The sequence below is a fragment of the Triturus cristatus genome, chromosome 9, assembly GCF_964204655.1.
Source record: "Triturus cristatus chromosome 9, aTriCri1.1, whole genome shotgun sequence".
In the NCBI taxonomy this organism is placed as follows: Eukaryota; Metazoa; Chordata; class Amphibia; order Caudata; family Salamandridae; genus Triturus; species Triturus cristatus.
Genome location: NC_140592.1, coordinates 448,579,099 through 448,602,073, shown reverse-complemented (window position 1 = coordinate 448,602,073; position 22,975 = coordinate 448,579,099). Strand labels below are relative to the sequence as shown.

Here is a 22,975-nt window from a genome sequence, read left to right as displayed (position 1 = left end):
TTTCTTGACGTACTAGTGGCGCAGGGTGCTCTTTCATATTTACAAGGAGAGAATAAGCCACTCTGTGTGTCTTTTCTTCTCCTTGTAAATACAGCCAATTCAAATGCAGCACTAAAATGAGCTATTATCTTTTTTGATAGGTTTAGGGTACCTATACGTAAGTACTGATGCAGAGTTTAAAGTTTAATAGGAAGACTCTCTTCCGTTCATCTGTGAAATGTACACCATCTCTTTTTTAATTACTTTGCCACTCCCTTCTCATTGTCAGGGAGTCCCTGAAGGTTTACTAAAGGTGAAAAAAATGATTTTTTTTTAAAAAAACATCATTGGGTGCGCGCAAAAAAATTTGACAAATAGATTAAAAAAAACACGTTTTTGTGTTTAAATTTTAGGTGGCTCTAAAAAGAGCCCTTGAGTTAATGTAGGGACAGAGGAAGAGAAAAACGAAAAAGAAAAAAAAAAAACTATAGCCTACTGCAATAGTGCTCCTCATATTTTCTCTGAATGAGATCAACACTGCTCTCACCCATAGTAATAAGAGTACCACAAACCATGCAGCGTGTACTCATCCTCCCAAAACAAGGACGAATATCCAGAGGTGTGTTAGAAGGTGAAGCCACCATCGCAGAAGAAGTGCTCGGCTGAGCTGCCAGAGATGTGCTCGGCTGAGCTGCTGCAGATGTCGTCGGCTGAGCAGGTGGAGGGTTTGCTCCAGAAGCTTGACGAAAAGTCACAGGATGCATTTTCTCAACGTGCCTCAACATTGTGTGACTACTAAAAGAGTACTTCTTATTAGGATTCCCACGTGATAAGGTGCGGTGACAAAGTATGCAGGTGACTTTTGGTGCATTCACCTTCTTTTGTCCCTCAGGAAAAGTGAAAAACTGCCATATAAAGGAGTCTTTCTGCTTCCTCTGCCTCTGTCTCTCAAGAGTGTCCTGTTCACTCTCAGAAGATGGCTGGTGCTCTGCCATTGTCTCACAAAAACAGAATAGCTCCTTCTCCAAGGAATCAGAACTAACAATGAGGGAAGTGGGTGTGGTTTTGGAAAAATCTGGAACTGAACGTACTTTGAACCAATGAAAAGTGATGTTTCTTGATCACATGACTTGCCATGAGGGGATTGGGTGTGGTGTTGAAACAATCTGAAACTGAAAGTAATGAAAACCAATTAAAAGTGTTGTTTTATTAATCACATAACCCGAGGTGCGCGCACGGAGCAAGCTCAGAGCGCGCACGGTGCAATTGCGCATGCGCAAACGCGTACATGCGCATAAGTATTATGCGCGTACGGAACGCGCATACGCAGCACGCGCGCATGCGCGAACGTCAGCGCGCGTAATCTGCGCGTATACGCGAGTGTAGCGCGCGGAGCACATATGACGCACGCAAGCGTACGTACGCATGCGTAATGAGTGCGCACTGCGAGCGCGTACTAATACGTACGTATGCGTACGTATATTACGTACGCATGCGTACACAAAAAACGTACGCATGCGTACTAGGTGCGCGCTGCGAGCGCGCACTAAAACGTATGTATGCGTACGTAGATAACGTACGCCTGCATACAAGAATTTCTAAGGTTTTTTAAATGCCAACTCCTAACTATAACGCCCTTGAAACCTTTGGTTTTTTCAGTGAATATATATATATATATATATATATATATATATATATATATATATATATATATATCAAAGCTACCAAGTACCCAACGTACGAGGAGCACTCGGGCCTCAGCTGCACACAAGGAGCCAATCATAGGTCAGCACGACCCCACCACAGCGATTCCTTTCACTGTTCAAACTGCCCTGGATGCCTGACGCGTTTCGAAGTGTCCCCACTTCTCTTCAGAGGCTTTGGCAGTTCAAGAAGAGCGCGTAAGGCACCGCCCCTTAAATACATAGATGCACGCCCTGGATGGGCTTATGGGACTTGTAGTGCCTTACGTTGCGCAAATGTTCAGCTGGCAACTTCTTCGAGCCCACAGATGGGCCTCGCTGTGCATGGTTCGTGCAAGATCCGTAGGCTGCTGCCCCACGATATCGGCCCAATGATAAGGCCGCGTGGCCCCCACTTCTCCAGGGTGGTGCTCCTCCCGCGGCTGGGTCGCCGCGTACAAATCAAAGCTACCAAGTACCCAACGTACGAGGAGCACTCGGGCCTCAGCTGCACACAAGGAGCCAATCATAGGTCAGCACGACCCCACCACAGCGATTCCTTTCACTGTTCAAACTGCCCTGGATGCCTGACGCGTTTCGAAGTGTCCCCACTTCTCTTCAGAGGCTTTGGCAGTTCAAGAAGAGCGCGTAAGGCACCGCCCCTTAAATACATAGATGCACGCCCTGGATGGGCTTATGGGACTTGTAGTGCCTTACGTTGCGCAAATGTTCAGCTGGCAACTTCTTCGAGCCCACAGATGGGCCTCGCTGTGCATGGTTCGTGCAAGATCCGTAGGCTGCTGCCCCACGATATCGGCCCAATGATAAGGCCGCGTGGCCCCCACTTCTCCAGGGTGGTGCTCCTCCCGCGGCTGGGTCGCCGCGTACAAATCAAAGCTACCAAGTACCCAACGTACGAGGAGCACTCGGGCCTCAGCTGCACACAAGGAGCCAATCATAGGTCAGCACGACCCCACCACAGCGATTCCTTTCACTGTTCAAACTGCCCTGGATGCCTGACGCGTTTCGAAGTGTCCCCACTTCTCTTCAGAGGCTTTGGCAGTTCAAGAAGAGCGCGTAAGGCACCGCCCCTTAAATACATAGATGCACGCCCTGGATGGGCTTATGGGACTTGTAGTGCCTTACGTTGCGCAAATGTTCAGCTGGCAACTTCTTCGAGCCCACAGATGGGCCTCGCTGTGCATGGTTCGTGCAAGATCCGTAGGCTGCTGCCCCACGATATCGGCCCAATGATAAGGCCGCGTGGCCCCCACTTCTCCAGGGTGGTGCTCCTCCCGCGGCTGGGTCGCCGCGTACAAATCAAAGCTACCAAGTACCCAACGTACGAGGAGCACTCGGGCCTCAGCTGCACACAAGGAGCCAATCATAGGTCAGCACGACCCCACCACAGCGATTCCTTTCACTGTTCAAACTGCCCTGGATGCCTGACGCGTTTCGAAGTGTCCCCACTTCTCTTCAGAGGCTTTGGCAGTTCAAGAAGAGCGCGTAAGGCACCGCCCCTTAAATACATAGATGCACGCCCTGGATGGGCTTATGGGACTTGTAGTGCCTTACGTTGCGCAAATGTTCAGCTGGCAACTTCTTCGAGCCCACAGATGGGCCTCGCTGTGCATGGTTCGTGCAAGATCCGTAGGCTGCTGCCCCACGATATCGGCCCAATGATAAGGCCGCGTGGCCCCCACTTCTCCAGGGTGGTGCTCCTCCCGCGGCTGGGTCGCCGCGTACAAATCAAAGCTACCAAGTACCCAACGTACGAGGAGCACTCGGGCCTCAGCTGCACACAAGGAGCCAATCATAGGTCAGCACGACCCCACCACAGCGATTCCTTTCACTGTTCAAACTGCCCTGGATGCCTGACGCGTTTCGAAGTGTCCCCACTTCTCTTCAGAGGCTTTGGCAGTTCAAGAAGAGCGCGTAAGGCACCGCCCCTTAAATACATAGATGCACGCCCTGGATGGGCTTATGGGACTTGTAGTGCCTTACGTTGCGCAAATGTTCAGCTGGCAACTTCTTCGAGCCCACAGATGGGCCTCGCTGTGCATGGTTCGTGCAAGATCCGTAGGCTGCTGCCCCACGATATCGGCCCAATGATAAGGCCGCGTGGCCCCCACTTCTCCAGGGTGGTGCTCCTCCCGCGGCTGGGTCGCCGCGTACAAATCAAAGCTACCAAGTACCCAACGTACGAGGAGCACTCGGGCCTCAGCTGCACACAAGGAGCCAATCATAGGTCAGCACGACCCCACCACAGCGATTCCTTTCACTGTTCAAACTGCCCTGGATGCCTGACGCGTTTCGAAGTGTCCCCACTTCTCTTCAGAGGCTTTGGCAGTTCAAGAAGAGCGCGTAAGGCACCGCCCCTTAAATACATAGATGCACGCCCTGGATGGGCTTATGGGACTTGTAGTGCCTTACGTTGCGCAAATGTTCAGCTGGCAACTTCTTCGAGCCCACAGATGGGCCTCGCTGTGCATGGTTCGTGCAAGATCCGTAGGCTGCTGCCCCACGATATCGGCCCAATGATAAGGCCGCGTGGCCCCCACTTCTCCAGGGTGGTGCTCCTCCCGCGGCTGGGTCGCCGCGTACAAATCAAAGCTACCAAGTACCCAACGTACGAGGAGCACTCGGGCCTCAGCTGCACACAAGGAGCCAATCATAGGTCAGCACGACCCCACCACAGCGATTCCTTTCACTGTTCAAACTGCCCTGGATGCCTGACGCGTTTCGAAGTGTCCCCACTTCTCTTCAGAGGCTTTGGCAGTTCAAGAAGAGCGCGTAAGGCACCGCCCCTTAAATACATAGATGCACGCCCTGGATGGGCTTATGGGACTTGTAGTGCCTTACGTTGCGCAAATGTTCAGCTGGCAACTTCTTCGAGCCCACAGATGGGCCTCGCTGTGCATGGTTCGTGCAAGATCCGTAGGCTGCTGCCCCACGATATCGGCCCAATGATAAGGCCGCGTGGCCCCCACTTCTCCAGGGTGGTGCTCCTCCCGCGGCTGGGTCGCCGCGTACAAATCAAAGCTACCAAGTACCCAACGTACGAGGAGCACTCGGGCCTCAGCTGCACACAAGGAGCCAATCATAGGTCAGCACGACCCCACCACAGCGATTCCTTTCACTGTTCAAACTGCCCTGGATGCCTGACGCGTTTCGAAGTGTCCCCACTTCTCTTCAGAGGCTTTGGCAGTTCAAGAAGAGCGCGTAAGGCACCGCCCCTTAAATACATAGATGCACGCCCTGGATGGGCTTATGGGACTTGTAGTGCCTTACGTTGCGCAAATGTTCAGCTGGCAACTTCTTCGAGCCCACAGATGGGCCTCGCTGTGCATGGTTCGTGCAAGATCCGTAGGCTGCTGCCCCACGATATCGGCCCAATGATAAGGCCGCGTGGCCCCCACTTCTCCAGGGTGGTGCTCCTCCCGCGGCTGGGTCGCCGCGTACAAATCAAAGCTACCAAGTACCCAACGTACGAGGAGCACTCGGGCCTCAGCTGCACACAAGGAGCCAATCATAGGTCAGCACGACCCCACCACAGCGATTCCTTTCACTGTTCAAACTGCCCTGGATGCCTGACGCGTTTCGAAGTGTCCCCACTTCTCTTCAGAGGCTTTGGCAGTTCAAGAAGAGCGCGTAAGGCACCGCCCCTTAAATGCATGGATGCACGCCCTGGATGGGCACTAAGCCCATCCAGGGCGTGCATCTATGTATTTAAGGGGCGGTGCCTTACGCGCTCTTCTTGAACTGCCAAAGCCTCTGAAGAGAAGTGGGGACACTTCGAAACGCGTCAGGCATCCAGGGCAGTTTGAACAGTGAAAGGAATCGCTGTGGTGGGGTCGTGCTGACCTATGATTGGCTCCTTGTGTGCAGCTGAGGCCCGAGTGCTCCTCGTACGTTGGGTACTTGGTAGCTTTGATTTGTACGCGGCGACCCAGCCGCGGGAGGAGCACCACCCTAGAGAAGTGGGGGCCACGCGGCCTTATCATTGGGCCGATATCGTGGGGCAGCAGCCTACGGATCTTGCACGAACCATGCACAGCGAGGCCCATCTGTGGGCTCGAAGAAGTTGCCAGCTGAACATTTGCGCAACGTAAGGCACTACAAGTCCCATAAGCCCATCCAGGGCGTGCATCTATGTATTTAAGGGGCGGTGCCTTACGCGCTCTTCTTGAACTGCCAAAGCCTCTGAAGAGAAGTGGGGACACTTCGAAACGCGTCAGGCATCCAGGGCAGTTTGAACAGTGAAAGGAATCGTTGTGGTGGAGGCGTGCTTACCTATGATTGGCTCCTTGTGTGCAGCTGAGGCCCGAGTGCTCCTCGTACGTTGGGTACTTGGTAGCTTTGATTTTTACGCGGCGACCCAGCCGCGGGAGGAGCACCACCCTAGAGAAGTGGGGGCCACGCGGCCTTATCATTGGGCCGATATCGTGGGGCAGCAGCCTACGGATCTTGCACGAACCATGCACAGCGAGGCCCATCTGTGGGCTCGAAGAAGTTGCCAGCTGAACATTTGCGCAACGTAAGGCACTACAAGTCCCATAAGCCCATCCAGGGCGTGCATCCATGCATTTAAGGGGCGGTGCCTTACGCGCTCTTCTTGAACTGCCAAAGCCTCTGAAGAGAAGTGGGGACACTTCGAAACGCGTCAGGCATCCAGGGCAGTTTGAACAGTGAAAGGAATTGTTGTGGTGGAGGCGTGCTTACCTATGATTGGCTCCTTGTGTGCAGCTGAGGCCCGAGTGCTCCTCGTACGTTGGGTACTTGGTAGCTTTGATATATATATATATATATATATATATTATCTACTGGCGGTCGCCAGTAGATAGTTATAGTTACGACCGAGTTTCCATAGGAAATCTCAAAATTCTATTTTGAATAACTTTGGCGCCGGTTGACGAATCCTCGCGAAATTTTCAAAACTAATGGGGCGCTCCGCTCAGCTCCTACCCTGAAAGTCTCGGGGTGATTCATCAAGCCGGGGCCGAGAAAAAGGGGGGTCCCAAAACGCGTTTTCCCCATGCATTTATATATATATATATATATATATATATATATATACATATTACCTACTGGCAGTCGCCAGTAGGTAGTTATAGTTGGGACCTATTTTTCATAGGAAATCCGCAACATTCTATTTGAAATAACGTTGGCGCCGATTGATGAATCTTCGTGAAATTTTCCAAACTTTTGGCCAGTCCCGGTCCACTCATATCCTGAAAATTTCACGGTGATTCGTCAAGCGGGGGCTGAGAAAAAAGGGGGTCCCAAAATGCGTTTTCCCCGTGCATTTTTCCATAGTACCTGTTGACGCAGCTACAGCCTGAACTGCTGAACGAAATTACACCAAATTTGGCAAAGAGGTAGTCCTCGGTTTAACCCCTTCCCCGCTCAAGACGGAACCGCTCCGTCATGAGCCACGGTTGCCGTGTGCTCATGACGGAGCGGTTCCGTCATGCCACGACCGTTGGTGGCCGCTCCGCCCACGCGGCGCTGTTTCCCCGCCTGTGCGGGGGGACAACGCAACTGGGCGGAGTCATGACGGAACCGCTCCGTCATGAGCACAGCTCAACCGTGGCTCATGACGGAGTGGCTCCGTCATGAGCACAGCGCCACCGCGCTGCCCCCCCACACCCCCCAGCGCTGCGGCAGAATTCCCGCCGCAGCGAAGGGGTTAGACTTGTGCCTTTCACTTAAATGGTGTAAATCCGTTCAGTAGTTCCTGAGAAAATTAGAGTTAAAAAGATAGATATATCTGGGCGGAGCCTAACCACACATCTCATTGTGAGATCTAATTGGCTGTCAGTACTTCATCCAAGAAGTGTTGGCAGCCATCTTGGGACCAATATACATGATAGCACCTCATTAAAAAGCATTGCAGTTAATAGAAGGTTTTAAGACTTTAGTTGCATTTTAAATCATTTGTTGATGGTACCATACTCATTTTAGGAATTGTCGTGTGTTCTAAGGTGATTTTACCATGTGAAAAGGCCTTCTGCTGTGATATCATGAATCATGTTTGAGAGAAAACTATTTTCTCATGCTTTTCCCACAGAGGTTTGGAAGGTGATCTATAAGCTAAAGTGAGAGCATATTTTCTGCAAATTCACATTATCTTTCTCATTCATGTGAGAATGAAGTCTGACATTCTCAGTAAAACATGTACATCCAACAAGGGCAGAGACTGTCAGTTGATTCCTTTGTGTTCTACTGCAGCTTCCCAGAGAGTTCCAACGAACAACTAGAGCGCTAACAGTCTTACTTATGACAAAAGTATGGCACACCTGAAGCCATCTTGATTGGAATAAAGTGGTAACACTTAAAACATTTAATTTACAAAGGAACAAAATGAGGGGGTTCATTCTGATTAGTGCTGCAGAAAGAAAAATTAGGGCACATTTTGACTTCTCAAATCCTCTATTTCATAAAAAAATTCTGACATGCAGACTGAAACATGCACTTTGAATACCAGCAGCAGACTTCCCTGGTGAGCAGTAGCTTTACTACAGTGATCTAATGAGCAACTAGAGTGCTACCATTCAGAATTTATGGCAAATGTGTGACACATATGAATACTTTCTTGATGGAACCAAAATAAAAAACTGAAAGTATTTCCTACTGAGGAGACTGCAATAAATGAGGAAATTAGGAAACTTCATAACAAATAAATCTCCCTAGATGGCCACCAGAGACAAAAGAGCCCAAATGTAGCCCAAATATCACCCAGATGTAGCCCAAGTATAGCCCAATGACAGAATGTCCAAGAGTGTTCTTAAGAACAACTAGAGCGCTTACTGTCTTACTTATGACAAAAGTATGGCATACCTGAAGCCATCTTGATTGGAATAAACTGGTAACACTTAAAACATTTAATTAAAAAAGGAACACAATGAGGGGGTTCCTTTTGCCATAGAAATTATGATTAGTGCTGAAGAAAGAAAAATTAGGGCACATTTTGAGTGACTTCTCAAATCCTCTTCTATTTCATAAAAAAATTCTGATATGCAGACTGAAACATGCACTTTTAATACCAGCAGCAGACTTCCATGGTGAGCAGTAGCTTTACTACAGTGATCTAATGAGCAACTAGAGTGTTAACGTTCAGAATTTATGGCAAATGTGTGACATATTTGAATACCTTCTTGGTGGAATTAAAGTAAAAAACTGAAAGCATTTCCTACTGAGGAGACTGCAGTAAGTGAGGAGAATTAGGAAACTTAATAACAAATAAATTTCCCAAGATGGCCACCAGAGACAAAAGAGCCAAAATGCAGCACAAATATCATCCAGATGTAGCCCACATGTAGCCCAATGACAGAAGGGTGCAAAACACTTATTTTTTGTGTATTTGCAGTTTTATATAGTGTAGACTTGTCAGGTATTGGAGTGCTTTACATGAGTATTGGTTACATCACACAAGATCAAATTCATTTTGGTTGTAGACATGGGGAGATTAAGTGATTTGACCAGAATCACAGAATGTTGAGCTGAAGCAGAAACTCCAACCTGGTTTCTCAGTTGCAAAGTCTGCAGCTCTGGAAGTAACACCACATCTTTTCCCCTAGGTGCAACATTTAATCAAGTGGTCAACTGGATAAAAAAGCATAAAGATTACAAATAATTTAAAAGTTCTTTGTCACTATTTGAAAACTCAGAAAATATGTCCTCATTTTAGTTTTTTAGAGCACTAACCATAATTTTGATGCAAATAAGACCCTCTCAGATATGTAATTTCTAAAGGAAATGCTCTAGGTATTACAGTTCTGATTACATCAAGATGACGTCAGGCGTTCCACACTTTTGTAATAAATATAGAATGTTAGCAATCTAGTTGTTCATTGGGATACTGTTGAGAGGCAGAGGCCAGGGGCACGGACTCAGAAAATTTAAGGCAGGTAGGAGAGTGCAGAGGCAACATTTTGGCCACACTGGGCAGGCAGAAAGGGCAGTGGCAGCACAACAGACTATGGAAGGCAGTGGAAAGGGGGGCAGGGGCAACAATACAGGACTGGCAAGAGAGGCTGTGGCAATATAATAGACCATTGTGGGTAGAAGGAAGAGGCAGTGGTAGTACAACCATACATGCCAACAGACCCGTTTCAGCCAGGAAACGTCCAATGTTTTTAAGCTCAAATGGGCTTTATTTGATCTGTCTCCTGTCTACAATCTCCTCTTTTTCAATGCAACTCAAAGGGGAAAATCAATACCCCAGTTTTTTTCAAAATCTCCCTCTCACCAAGTTCAAAATGTTCACAAGTATGGTACATTGGATCATGGTAGGCAGGAGGAATTGGGGTAGGGACATGGACTCGGATAACAGAGGACAGGAGGGACATGTAGAGGTGCACCAAACTGACCCTACAGGGCAGGCATCAGGGTTTGCAACAGCACAATACACCACACAGGGCATGCGGGATGGGAGTGCAGCACAACAATCCATAGAAAGCAATGGGGAGGGGACAGGACCATGCACATGGACAACAGAGAACAGAGGGGAACGATGCAATGGTAGCTAGCTGACCATAATGGACAGACAGGAGAGAAAGCTGCAGCATAACAGACCATAAAGGGCAGGAGGGACGGATCAGGGGCATAACAATGGAACAGATAAGCCAGGAGGGAGGGAATAGGGGTCTGCACATGGAAACAGAGGGCTGGGGGCAAGGGGGCAGGGCAGGAGCAGCAAGATGACCATGGAGGTCAGGCAGGATGGGCACTAGAAACAAGACACACCATGGAGAGCAACAATGAGACTATGATGGCATACACACAGACCATGGATGGAAGGTGGGAGGGGGTCAGGGGCAGCTAGCTGACCACACAGGGAAGGTGGGAGCTGGGCACAGACAAGAGAGTTCAGGGGAAAGGGCCTCACAACAGACCGCGCGGGGCAGGCAGGAGGAGCAGTTGCAGCACAACAGACCAGGGAGGGCAGAAGGGTGTGGCAGTAAAATGGACCATGGAGGACAGGAGGAAGGGGATAGGGGCATGGCATGTGGACAGGCAGGGTGGAGGTGGCAGGGACAGGTTACAGTCATCTGACAATGCTAGGCAGGTGGGAGGGGAGTGGCAGCTCATCTGAACACTCATGATGGAGCAGGGGCATGCACAAAGACATCGGAGGGCAGGGGGAAGGAGAATAGGGGCAGCAAGCTAAGCACAGAGGCTAAGCAGGAGGTCAATGATGAGCCATAGAATTGGGCAATGGAGGGCAGGAGGAGTGGACTGGTACATCATGCTAAATGGAGGGCAGTGGCAGCACATAAGGCTATGCATTGCAGGAGGGAGGAGGCTAGTCCATGGATTCAGACAACAGAGGATAGGGAGGAGGTGGATGGGGCAGCAAGCTAACTGTTCAGAGAAGGTGGGTATTAGGAACTTTATTGTTTTTAAAATGTGTGTCTGCGCGAACTACTTAAAATATGAACAAGTAGGCAGCATAATCTCACTTTGATTCAGGAAGAAGAGGACGTTTGTGACTGTGACTCCGGGCTCACTTGGCAGAAACACCCCCTGACCCTCAACCTCCCATCGCAAAATGTAATGCCCGTGACAAGGTTAGGTGGACGCAGTGTTATATAGAACAGAGTCCTGAGAGCACGATTGAAAATGAAAACTAGATATAGTATATGGTATAAACTATGCACCAAAAAGTGTGATATAAGATGAACCGGGGCGTGAAATATAATATGCAATACATTGTGCGCAATGACAGATTCATTGGAGAGCGCGAGATAGCACAGGCACTAGCGCGTGCTATGCGATATGCCCCTTGGAGTGTAATATGCACAGGGCAGTGTTGTATAACCTAACTAGTCTCTAAAGTTGTAATATAAAATATGTGCTGGGGAGTGTAATGTTGCATATGCACTGTGACAAAGATATGGATCCCAGATTGGAATATGTATGGCATAGCGCTGTGCGTTATAACATAGGCATCGAGGAAGGCACATTAGATGGGGCAATATAACCCGTGTGAAGGCAAGTGTGGCATGACATATTCACGGGGTGGTGTTACAGTGCACATGGGCTAGAGAGTGTCATAGCATACACACTAGCTGGTGGAATACAACACAGAGGTGTGTGGCACTCGGCGGGCACGGGTGGGTGTAACACAGCATTTATGCTCAGCCAGGAGCACGCTGTGACTCTCAAGTGAGGTTTGTCTCCTTTCCAGAGAGTAAAATAAAAAGTATTACACATCCGGTGGTGGATGTGTGTTTTATTAACCCGAGGGGGGTTTCTTGCATAGTTTGGTCAAATTTTTGTTGAATCCCCTTTGAATGGCTTGGTGTGCGTGTGTATTAAATGTGCCCACCAATAGCTACCCATGTTTGTATAAATAAACGACAAGGGTGTCTACTTGGAGAGTACGCACCGGCGGGGGCACCGGGATTAGGCACGGTAGGGCGTCAGACACATCAGAGCTTCACTAGTAGTGTAAATACATTCCACATGGATTCATTGTATGCATAGTCGCCTTTTAATGAATATCACGCAAATCATCAAAATAAAATAAAAAACAAAGGCCGGCCCCGGGGGATGGGGTCCCTGGGCCCATAAGTGGCCTGAGGAGGGGGGCAACGCAGCCCCCCTCCTAAAGATTTTTTTTTAAAAAAGCCATGACCCGGGGGTTGGGGTCCCCGGGCCGATTAAGGCCATGGGAGGGCCAAATTTCTTTTTTTTTCAACAAAACAAAGAAAATTAGGGTGCAGGCCCTGTGGGATGTGGTCCCCAGGGCCAATAAATTGAAAAAGAAGGGGGGTCACACAGCCCTCCTTCTTACAAAAATAAAATAAATAAAAGACCGGCATCGTGCCGGAGGCCACGCCCCCTCCTTGCAGCACTCTGCAAATGAGCCCCCTGGCCAGTTGTAAATTGGGGAATTAATTCCCCTTCAATACTGAGGGTCCCTGAGGGCCAACTAGCCCAACAGGTATCTCCAGTATGCACCAGGGAGCTGCGTTGCAGACAGGTTTTCTGAGGCCACGCCCCTTTTTACACCTCTATGCAACGCAGCTCTGTGGCGCTTACTGGAGGTACCTAGTGGGCTAGTTTGACCCTTAGGATTCAAGGGGACTTAATCTCTCAACTTAGAACGGCCACAGGGCGCGTTTACACAGTGGTGAAGGGAGGGGATGGGGCCTGAGGTGGCATGTGCAAACACGCCCTGTGGTGTGTTTTAAGTTGGGGAAATAATTCCCTTTCAATCCTGAGGGACCCTGGGGGCCAACTAGCCCACCAGGTGCTTCCAGTAAGCGCCACTACTCTGCGTTGCAGAGAGGTGGTGCAGGTTGTGCCCCTTTTTACGCCGCTCTGCAATGGCGCTTATTGGACGTACCTAGTGGGCTATTTTGCCCCTAGGGTCCCTCAGGATTCAAGGGGACTTAATCTCCCAACTTAAAAAACGGCCACAGGGCGTGTTTACACAGTGGGGAAGGGAGGGGACAGGGCCTGAGGTGACGTATGCAAACACGCCCTATGGCGCGTTTTAAGTTGGGGAAATAATTCCCCTTCAATCCTGAGGGCCCCTGGGGGCTAACTAGCCCACCAGGTGCTTCCAGTAAGCGCCACTGAGCTGCGTTGCAGAGAGGTGGTCCAGGCCGTGCCACTTTTTACACCTCTCTGCAACGCAGCTCTGTGGCGCTTACTGGAGGTACCTAGTGAGCTAGTTGGACCCTAGGGACCCTCAGGATTCAAGGGGACTTAATCTCCCAACTTAGCTGAACTAACTATAACGGGGGAATTTCAATGGTTTTGTATGAGTGAAAAGTCCAGCTAACTATAACGCCCCTGAAACCTATGGTTTTTTCAATGAATTTCTAAGGTTTTTTAAATGCTAATTCCTAACTATAACGTGCCTGAAACCTATGTTTTGTTCAGTGAATATATATATCTATATCTTCATCTCCAAAAAGCGGTCCCTTCCAGGATCGAGCCCACTGCGTGATGGAGCAGAGGCATGCACAAAGACATCGGAGGGCAGGGGGAAGGAGAATAGGGGCAGCAAGCTAAGCACAGAGTTTAAGCAGGAGGTCAATGATGGGGCATAGAATTGGGCAATGGAGGGCAGGAGGAGTGGACTGGTACATCATACTAAATTGAGGGCAGTGGCAGCACATCAGACCATGCATGGCAGGAGGGAGGAGGCTAGTCCATGGAGTCACACAACAGAGGATAGGGAGGAGGGGGATGGGGCAGCAAGCTAACTGTTCAGAAAAGGCGGGTATTAGGAACTTTATTGTTTTTAAAACGTGTGTCTGTGCGAACTTCTTAAAATATGAACAAGTATGCAGCATAATCTCACTTTTATTCAGGAAGAAGAGGACGTTTGTGACTGTGACTCCGGGCTCACTTGGCAGAAACACCCCCTGACCCTCCACCCCCTATCGAAAAATGTAATGCCCGTGAAAAGGGTAGGTGAACACAGTGTTATATAGAACATAGTCCTGAGAGCACGATTGAAAATGAAAACTAGATATAGTGTATGGTATAAACTATGCACCAAAAAGTGTGATATAAGATGAACCGGGCGTGAAATATAATATGCAATACATTGTGCGCAATGACAGATTCATTGGAGAGCGCGAGATAGCACAGGCACTAGCGCGTGCTATGCGATATGTGCCTTGGAGTGTAATATGCACAGGGCAGTGTTGTGTAACCTAACTAGTCTCTAAAGTTGTAATATAAAATATGTGCTGGGGAGTGCAACGTTGCATATGCACTGTGACAAAGATATGGATCCCAGATTGTAATATGTATGGCATAGCACTGTACGTTATAACATAGGCATCGAGGAAGGCACGTTAGATGGGGCAATATAACCTGTGCGAAGACAAGTGTGGCATGACATATTCACGGGGTGGTGTTACAGTGCACATGGGCTAGAGAGTGTCATTGCATATGCACTAGCTAGTGGAATACAACACAGAGGTGTGTGGCACTCAGAAGGCAATGGTGGGTGTAACACAGCATTGGGCTCTGCCAGGAGCGCGCTGTGACTCTCAAGTGTGGTGCGTCCCCTTTCCACAGAGTAAAATAAAAAGTATTACACATCCGGCAGTGGATGTGTGTTTTATTAACCGTGAGGGGGGTTTCTTGCATAGTTTTTGTCGAATTCTTGTCGAATCCCCTTTGAATGGCTTGGTGTGCATGTGTATTAAATGTGCCCGTCAATAGCTACCCATGTTTGTATAAATAAACGACAAGGGTCTCTACCGGGATTAGGCACGGTAGGGCATCAGACATGTCAGAGCTTCACTAGTGGTGTGAATACATTCCACGTGGATTCATTGTATGCATAGTCGCCTTTTAATGAATATCACGCAAATCGTCATGGTGATAGGTACGTACGGTTTGTCCAGCATGTCCTAGGTGTGTCTATAAATATATATTTTTTAAATATAATAAAAAACAGTGGCCGGCCCTGGGGATTGGGGTCAAAAATATATAATTCGGAGACAGGCCCTGGGGGATGGGGTCATCAGGGCCAATAAATTAGAATAAGAAGGGGAACCACACAGCCCCCCTTCTTAAAAAAATTAAATAAATAAAAGACTGGCATCGTGCCGGAGGCCACGCCCCCTCCTTGCAGCACTCTGCAAACGCGCCCCCTGGCGAGTTGTATGTTGGGGAATTAATTCCTCTTCAATACTGAGGGTCCTTGAGGGCCAACTAGCCCAACAGGCATCTCCAGTATGCGCCAGGGAGCTGCGCTGCAGACAGGTGTTCTGAGGCCAAGCCCCTTTTTACACCTCTCTGCAACGCAGCTCTGTGACGCTTACTGGAGGTACCTAGTGGTCTAGTTTGACCCTAGGGACCCTTAGGATTCAAGGGGACTTAATCTCTCAACTTAGAACAGCCACAGGGCGCGTTTACACAGTGGTGAAGAGAGGGGACGGGGCCTGAGGTGACGTGTGCAAACACGCACTATGGCACGTTTTAAATTGGGGATATAATTTCCCTTCAATACTGAGGGCCCCTGGGGGCTAACTAGCCCACCAAGTGCTTCCAGTAAGCGCCACTGAGCTGCATTGCAGAGAGGTGGTCAAGGCCGTGCCACTTTTTACACCTCTCTGCAACGCAGCTCTGTTGCACTTACTGGGGGTACCTAGTGGGCTAGTTGGACCCTAGGGACCCTCAGGATTCAAATGAACTTATTCTCCCAACTAAAAACGGACACAGGGTGTGTTTACACAGTGGTGAAGGGAGGGGACGGGGCCTGAGTTAACGTGTGCAAAAACGCCCTGTGGCCTGTTTTAAGAGGTAATTTTAATCCCCCTGCCCTATTATATACTAGGGGCTTACAGAGGAGGTCATGCTAATCACAGGGGGACCCCAACGCATAATGTTCCCTAGTGTATGTAGGTGTTTTCACTGTATTCTACGTGTCTTTAAACATAGCACTGGCTCTAGGACTGGTTAGTCAGACTCAGTTACCACCAGTATCCGTCTGAAAAAGTTGAGGGTACAGGATGATTGTGCAACAAGGCTTCTTTCTGCTCTTCTTTTTGTTCTTTCTGCATGTTATCCTTCTTCCTGCACTTTTCTTCGTCTTTGAGGACTTCTGTTGCTTCTTTCTGCACTTCTTTTTTTTCTTTCTGTGCATTTTTTCTTCTTTCTTCACATGTCCTATCTCTGTAGGCATAGTTAGAAATTAGCATTTAAAAAATCTTTGAAATTCACAGAAAAAACCATAGGTTTCAGGCATGTTATAGTTAGGAATTAGCATTTAAAAAACCTCAGAAATTCACTGAAAAAACCATAGGTTTCAGGGGTGTTATAGTTAGCTGGACTTTTCACTTGTACAAAACCATTGAAATTCCCCCGTTATAGTTAGTTCAGCTAACTATAACTCGCGCGCCCGCAATGCACTGCTGATGATGTCACATATTACATCACTCATGACATGGTCAGTGACATCACTCATGACATCACTCATGACATCTCAAATGACATCACAGATGACATCACTGATGACATCATCCTTGTGATAGAGTGGCAGACCTCCTCTCACCCTAATATAACCTTTGACACACACATTCAAAAATAGAGACTAAAATTTTCAAAACAATGGACATACCAATACCAGTTACAACAACCTCTTTAGTAATACTAAGATCCACATACACATCCACTCATTCACCAACAGTCCTATACAGTCACTCATACATGTACTCACTCATCATATGTACTCATACACCTATACATCCTGTTACACAATGCCACTCATCCATAGAGTTACTCACACACATAGTCACTCATGCTAATAAAGAATCAAACATACATTTACTTGCATATACAGTTATACACACACCACCACACTTACTTCTACGGAAACTTACACATACTTAGTCTTTTAAACAATCACTTATAGAAACACATACTTATTCATACAGGAACTCTTTCAATCTCTCACCCATGCACACACTCATCCACCCATACAGTCCTGCACACATGCTGTCTTCAACACATACAGTGAGTCACTCATTCATGCACCTATGCTCTACGTAATACCCGACACCGAACCATACAGACACTCAGACACTCAGACTGATACTAAAAAAACCAACTAATAACCTATATAGACACCCATGTAGCTACTCACCAACCCATGCAGCCACTTATACACAAAGTGAGAGACTGATACAGATATTTACATATTTAAACATTACTCACTAAGCCATGTATTCACTATGATACACTTAATCAGTCAGTTACACAATAAATTTTTCAAAAACAAATCATCCATTTAGAGACTTATATACCCATTTATTCTTCCATCGACCTTGAGATACATATATAAAACATATTTAATTTTCAGAAAAACACACATTCACTGGATGATGTCATCAGTGATGTCATCAGTGATGTCATTTGAGATGTCATCAGTGATGTCATGAGTGATGTCACTGACCATGTCATGAGTGATGTAATATGTGACGTCATCAGCAGTGCATTGCGGGCGCGCGAGTTATAGTTAGCTGAACTACCTATAACGGGGGAATTTCAATGGTTTTGTACAAGTGAAAAATCCAGCTAACTATAACACCCCTGAAACCTATGGTTTTTTCAGTGAATATATATATATATATTCACATTCACCAATGATGTAAGTTTATCTGCTGCACAGATGAACTGACTTTCATCATAGATACCTCGCAGGCAGGCAGAGATTTCTAAATGCAGTTGGTTGTCTTTTAGCCGGGAAGAGCAGAGGTCAGGGTCTCTGTTGACCTGGTTGGGTGGCTGGCTGCCTTCCATAGACTTTGTAGTCCCTTAATACTTTTTTATTTAACCCAGCATCTAAAGAGTCAACCATTGCATGAATGAAAGGCTTTGAGTTTTGGAATTTGCAATCACTCTTCAGTTTAGGAATTCTCAGCTACCTTTTTGATTTAGAAAATAGGATTTACACTTGTAGGGCTATTTGAATCTGTAATTCCAATGTACTGGCACAAATAGCTTTGAGAAATGGATCAGGTATATTTCAATCTATTTCAGTTGCCCTCAACTGTATACCCTGTTGGCAGGCACCCATTTAATGTTTAACTTCATACATGAACATTCAGATTGCCATTATTATTAACTACCTTGTTGATAATCAGGTTTTGCAACATTTTAGATGTTCACCTCCTTTGTCTCATAATTCTTCACAAACAAACTGCATGCATTTACTTGAAGCTTGAATAAATTGCATTTTTTAAATTAAATCTAAAAGGCAATCCTTAAAAGTCTGTAATTAATTGCATGCTTTCATGCGTCAATTTTGTTATGCCTGATTATAAGTTCTTAGGTAATTCCACACCTGTTTTTTTCTGAAAGACTGACTGGGAAAACTCACATGAGCCTGGCTGCAGCATACATTGCTTCTCCCGCTAGAAAAAACAGCCCCTTCCCTCCTCTACTTCACTGCCCCTCCCTCATTCCCCACCTCACACTCCAGCTCTGCATGCATTTAACACCTGCTCTGAACAGGTGGTAAATGTAGGCGGAAAACCCCGATTTAATGGGAAATTCCATTTGGTTCTACAGGTGGAAAGCATGCTGTGGAGAAACAGTGCGTACAAGTTTGGGAAGCAAGAGAGAGGTTAATGAGGGGGAACGAGCAATAGAGTGTTAGACCACTCTAAAGAACAGCACATGCTCTCCTAATGAAGTGCTAAACAACAAATTACATTCTTAAAAGTAGTTCCATGACATCAGCAGTTGAAGGGTACACCTTATCCAATCAAATGAAAGTGTAAGCAAGCTATAAGGGAAGGGGTGCGGCAAACACAGAATATGGAGGAAAGCCATTCAATAACGTGCAGGGAACCGAGATTGTCAAGATACCTTTCTAATCCTGAGCAAGGGCTGACACACAGCCCGCTCTGTGTAGTATTGTATACAATGCTGTCTGAGACAGACAGCTTCAGCTGTCTGCGGCCAGACTGCAAAAGTAAGGTATTACTGTCCCATTTCAAATTTTGACTACAGTAAAACTGCTTGTCATTGTGGTAGCATAAAATGCACCATATTGAATGTGTTCAGGCATGGAAATGGTGGTTTATTGACCTGCTACAGCGGAGGAGATTTAGGCCCTTTTGTCTCCTCAGACTCTGATCTTTTGAGGAAGCTAAAGGAATAAAGGAGTTAGGTTTTAGTTTGAATTCACAAATATAGTGCAAACCCATTTGGCTGCACAGTAAAACTCCAAGTTACAAATTCAAAGCTAACGTAATATAAATCAGTCCCAGAGACATCGACCAGCAATACAGAAGTTTCAAAGGACATTGACTTCACAAACTAAAATCCTTCTCAATAGTAAATAACCAATAAGAACCTCAGGAGCGCTGGTACAAAATAACAGAAACACGGAAGAATGAGAATATTGGAAAGTCCAATCTTCCTGTCTAAGATGTATGAAGATTTCTAATTACCCAATTAAACTTCGCTAAAAATACTAAATTAAGCTTTAATTAGTTCCGTACAATAAAGGAAAAGGTGTCCACATGAAACTCCAGTAGAAGTTTCTAAATTAAAGTATTGCATAGCATGAAGCCATACTACGAGAATAAAGCATAAAATATAAGGCACAGAGGTCTAAACCTTTCCTATCCTAAAGAAGTCTGAGAGTAGTGTGTTTTTAAAGCCACAGAACATTGCCTAGTTATACCCTCAAAGACCCTCCTAAATTATTGTCATCGATCCAATTAAAAAACACCCTCAAACAATACTCTCTTTGGCAAAACACAAGCAGATTTCCTTCTTCTTTGATGTATATTTTGATAAGGCGTCCATCACTCTTGCTTCTTTGATTCATATATTTCGGAACAACCTTGAATATATGCCTTCATTCCACCCGGACAATAAGCCCCCTCTGGCCCTAATTTCATTTGCTCTTGACTCAATTGTCTCTTCCTTATCTGTTTCACAAAAAGAACACTTTTTCCATTTATTAGGTCATTTTACCAGGCACCTTGATAGGGGAGAAAAGCACTCCATCTGAGAAAACATTCCCATTGAAAGTTAGACATTCCGAAACCTGAATGCTTAAGGCCTTTGGTCAAATTAACAAATTCAAAACTTCAATACACATTATAGTAGATACATTTCTAATACATGAACAGTCATGTTATAAAAGTAAATGCATTTCTCATGAATACACATTCGATTATATAGCACAAAGCAAAAAACATATTTTTATAAATACATATAAACTATAACTCGTTATTATTGAAAACAAAGTATTAGCGCACTTATAACTTGCGGGTTACATTATATCTCATGAATACATAAAGCCTCAATATACATATATGGCCTAATCAAAGACAGTGAGGGTAGAGCAAAATGTACGCTGCTCTAGTCAGCAAGAGGCATAATCCACCATAAAATGAGCTAATTGAAAACACTGGTTGAAAACACAACACAATATCCTAGAAAAACAGGTCTGCTTTAGTCTTGCTTGCTAACAAGCGCATGAGACTCTCAAAACCTGCTGGACCTAGTACATTAAAGTTAGGCCCTCAGTCATGTCTATAGGTCATAGTCAGATAAATGTACAAGACATACGTTGTCAACTGTGGAAACTGCTGATCCTCATTCCTCAACATGTGGCTGACTGGTATCACCTAAGATTTTTGTACATTGTTAAAAGCTGGACACTTGCAGTGGCATGTTCTGAGAGTCATGAGTGGTGTGATAGTCTATCTGCATCTCATGCGTTTGTTCCTAGGTCTCTAAGCACACACTGGATATGTAAAATTGATCAGCGCCCAGCTAATCTTGTACAATAACTGAATGAAGGTATCACCTCATCATCTTTGATGGATATGATCATTTGGTAAGTGGTAACATTTTGGAAGTGTAGATTGTTGACTTACCAAATTCAAAATTAAGAAGTCAGCTGAATGCATAAAGCAGGCCCCATTTAAGAAGCTGATTAAAAACCATGTCAGTCATTTTGACAGCCATAGTTGGATGCTGATTAAGCCAAATTAAGTGTGCCATAATATGGAGGAAAACTGCCTGCTTTTTAAGCAAAGCCAGGTGTTAATGCCTTTCAATACCTAGTAGTGTTTAATTTCATGGAGGTGGAGGGGTTAAAGAGAAACCCACTTAGACATGTGTTAGTTGCGTTCATACAGTGACGCAAGAAGAGAGGACACTGGAATTTTGTCTAGTAATTATTAACTTCCTGTTCAGGCTTAGAACATATTTCTAAGCCTTTTTTGATAGGAAGATTTGAGACCCTGTAGTTCTACAAAACCTTTCTGAATCCAACCACTGTCACCTAGAGCCATCAAATATCACTAATTCTCGTCTTACTGATTAACAACATTGTTATTCACTGAATGGATTTCCTGAGGGCCATGATGGTAGTCAGACAAATTACTACCTCTAAAAATGTGACTTCATTGTGGGATGTGACTTCCCTACATATTTGTATTATTGGGTAGAATTATGCCCCTCAAATTGGTATCATCACTGCAATACAATGGTGGCATTAAAGGAATAAGGCATTGTCCAGATGGGATATTGAAGGTGGGCAAGTGATAGTCCCATATGTGGTTGGATTAGGTAACTCCAAAGGTAGTGCTAGGATAAGCGGTGAGTGTGTTTGCGTAGAGTGTTTGCTTCTTACATGTGATATTAATGAAGTTGAAAGTTCGGAGTTTTACGTGTTCCTTTTTCTCTCTCAAGTTGCTACATGTGCAACTAACCAGGAAGAATGTGGAGGTAAGAAAATTAAAGTCTATGTTATGCAACAGACAGAAGTGTAATGTTGCTTCAACACTACCCATTAATCATAACTCTCTAACAGCATGGTCTTAGCTTCTTAAAGTAACATTTTGTTTCTGAGAATAATCAAGTTTGTATTTGTTCTAGGTGTTGTAGTTAGCAATGGAGAGCGCTGGAAGCAATTGCGGAGATTTTCACTCATGACTTTAAGGAATTTTGGAATGGGGAAGAGGAGCCTCGAAGAGCGGATCCAGGAAGAGGCTCAGTTTTTGGTGGAAGAGCTTCGAAAAACTAAAGGTACTGCACCTAACACAGTATGAAATATTAGTCCTAATCCCACCACATCACACATGTGCACTATCCCAGTACATGTGCAGAAGAATAGAATACTGCCTTCAACCAAAGACAAATAATTTGTCCTTTGGCACTTTTTGTGTGGGGGTGGAATAGGAGATATTGAACAATAAATCTGTACCAGATTGCAGGCCTGGCTAATTTGCTCTAATGTTAGAGTCAGACACTCCAGCAAAGTATTTGTGAATATCTTGGTAGCTGTCATACATTTTTTCAGGTCTGGCAAAAAGTTAATTAAAGGACATTGTAGTATCTTCATTTTCATTGTAATAGAGTTTAACAAACTATATTTTGCCCATGATTTTTTTTGTTTTAAACACCAGCAAAGCCAATAGACCTTGGTTGAATTTGCAAGCATCTGACAATAAGGGCATGCATGAGTGCAGTTTGCATGTGTTAGTACATTAAACCCCTGCCCATTGACTTTGTGTATGCTGGGTAAAATAACATATCTGCAACTTGGGGTGTTTCCCTCAAACTTCAGAAAGGAGTCTGTCCAGCTCCAACACAACACAGATAGCTGGGCCAGTATTTAGGAATAATCATATTTCTGCAGCAGAATTTTTGAAACATGTTCATGAAGTAAATAAAATAGATGCTGGAGAATTTTTGAAAGACTCATTTACACATTTCTATTAGCAACACTTGTGATGCAATCTACTTTTTTTTTTTACAAACAGCACTGTAATCTGGGATTTGCAGTTTCATATTTCCACTGA

The 22,975-nt window shown here is 45.8% G+C and overlaps 1 protein-coding gene across 1 annotated transcript in view; it reads left to right on the top strand.

The window, feature by feature from the left end:
• LOC146798114 (cytochrome P450 2C16-like) overlaps positions 1 to 22,975 on the top strand; it is a 317,969-nt gene that overhangs the window by 125,618 nt on the left and 169,376 nt on the right. The window contains exon 3 of the mRNA XM_085625337.1: positions 22,050 to 22,199. Coding sequence (XP_085481463.1) covers positions 22,050 to 22,199 — 150 coding nt within the window. The remainder of the gene's footprint in view (positions 1 to 22,049; positions 22,200 to 22,975) is intronic.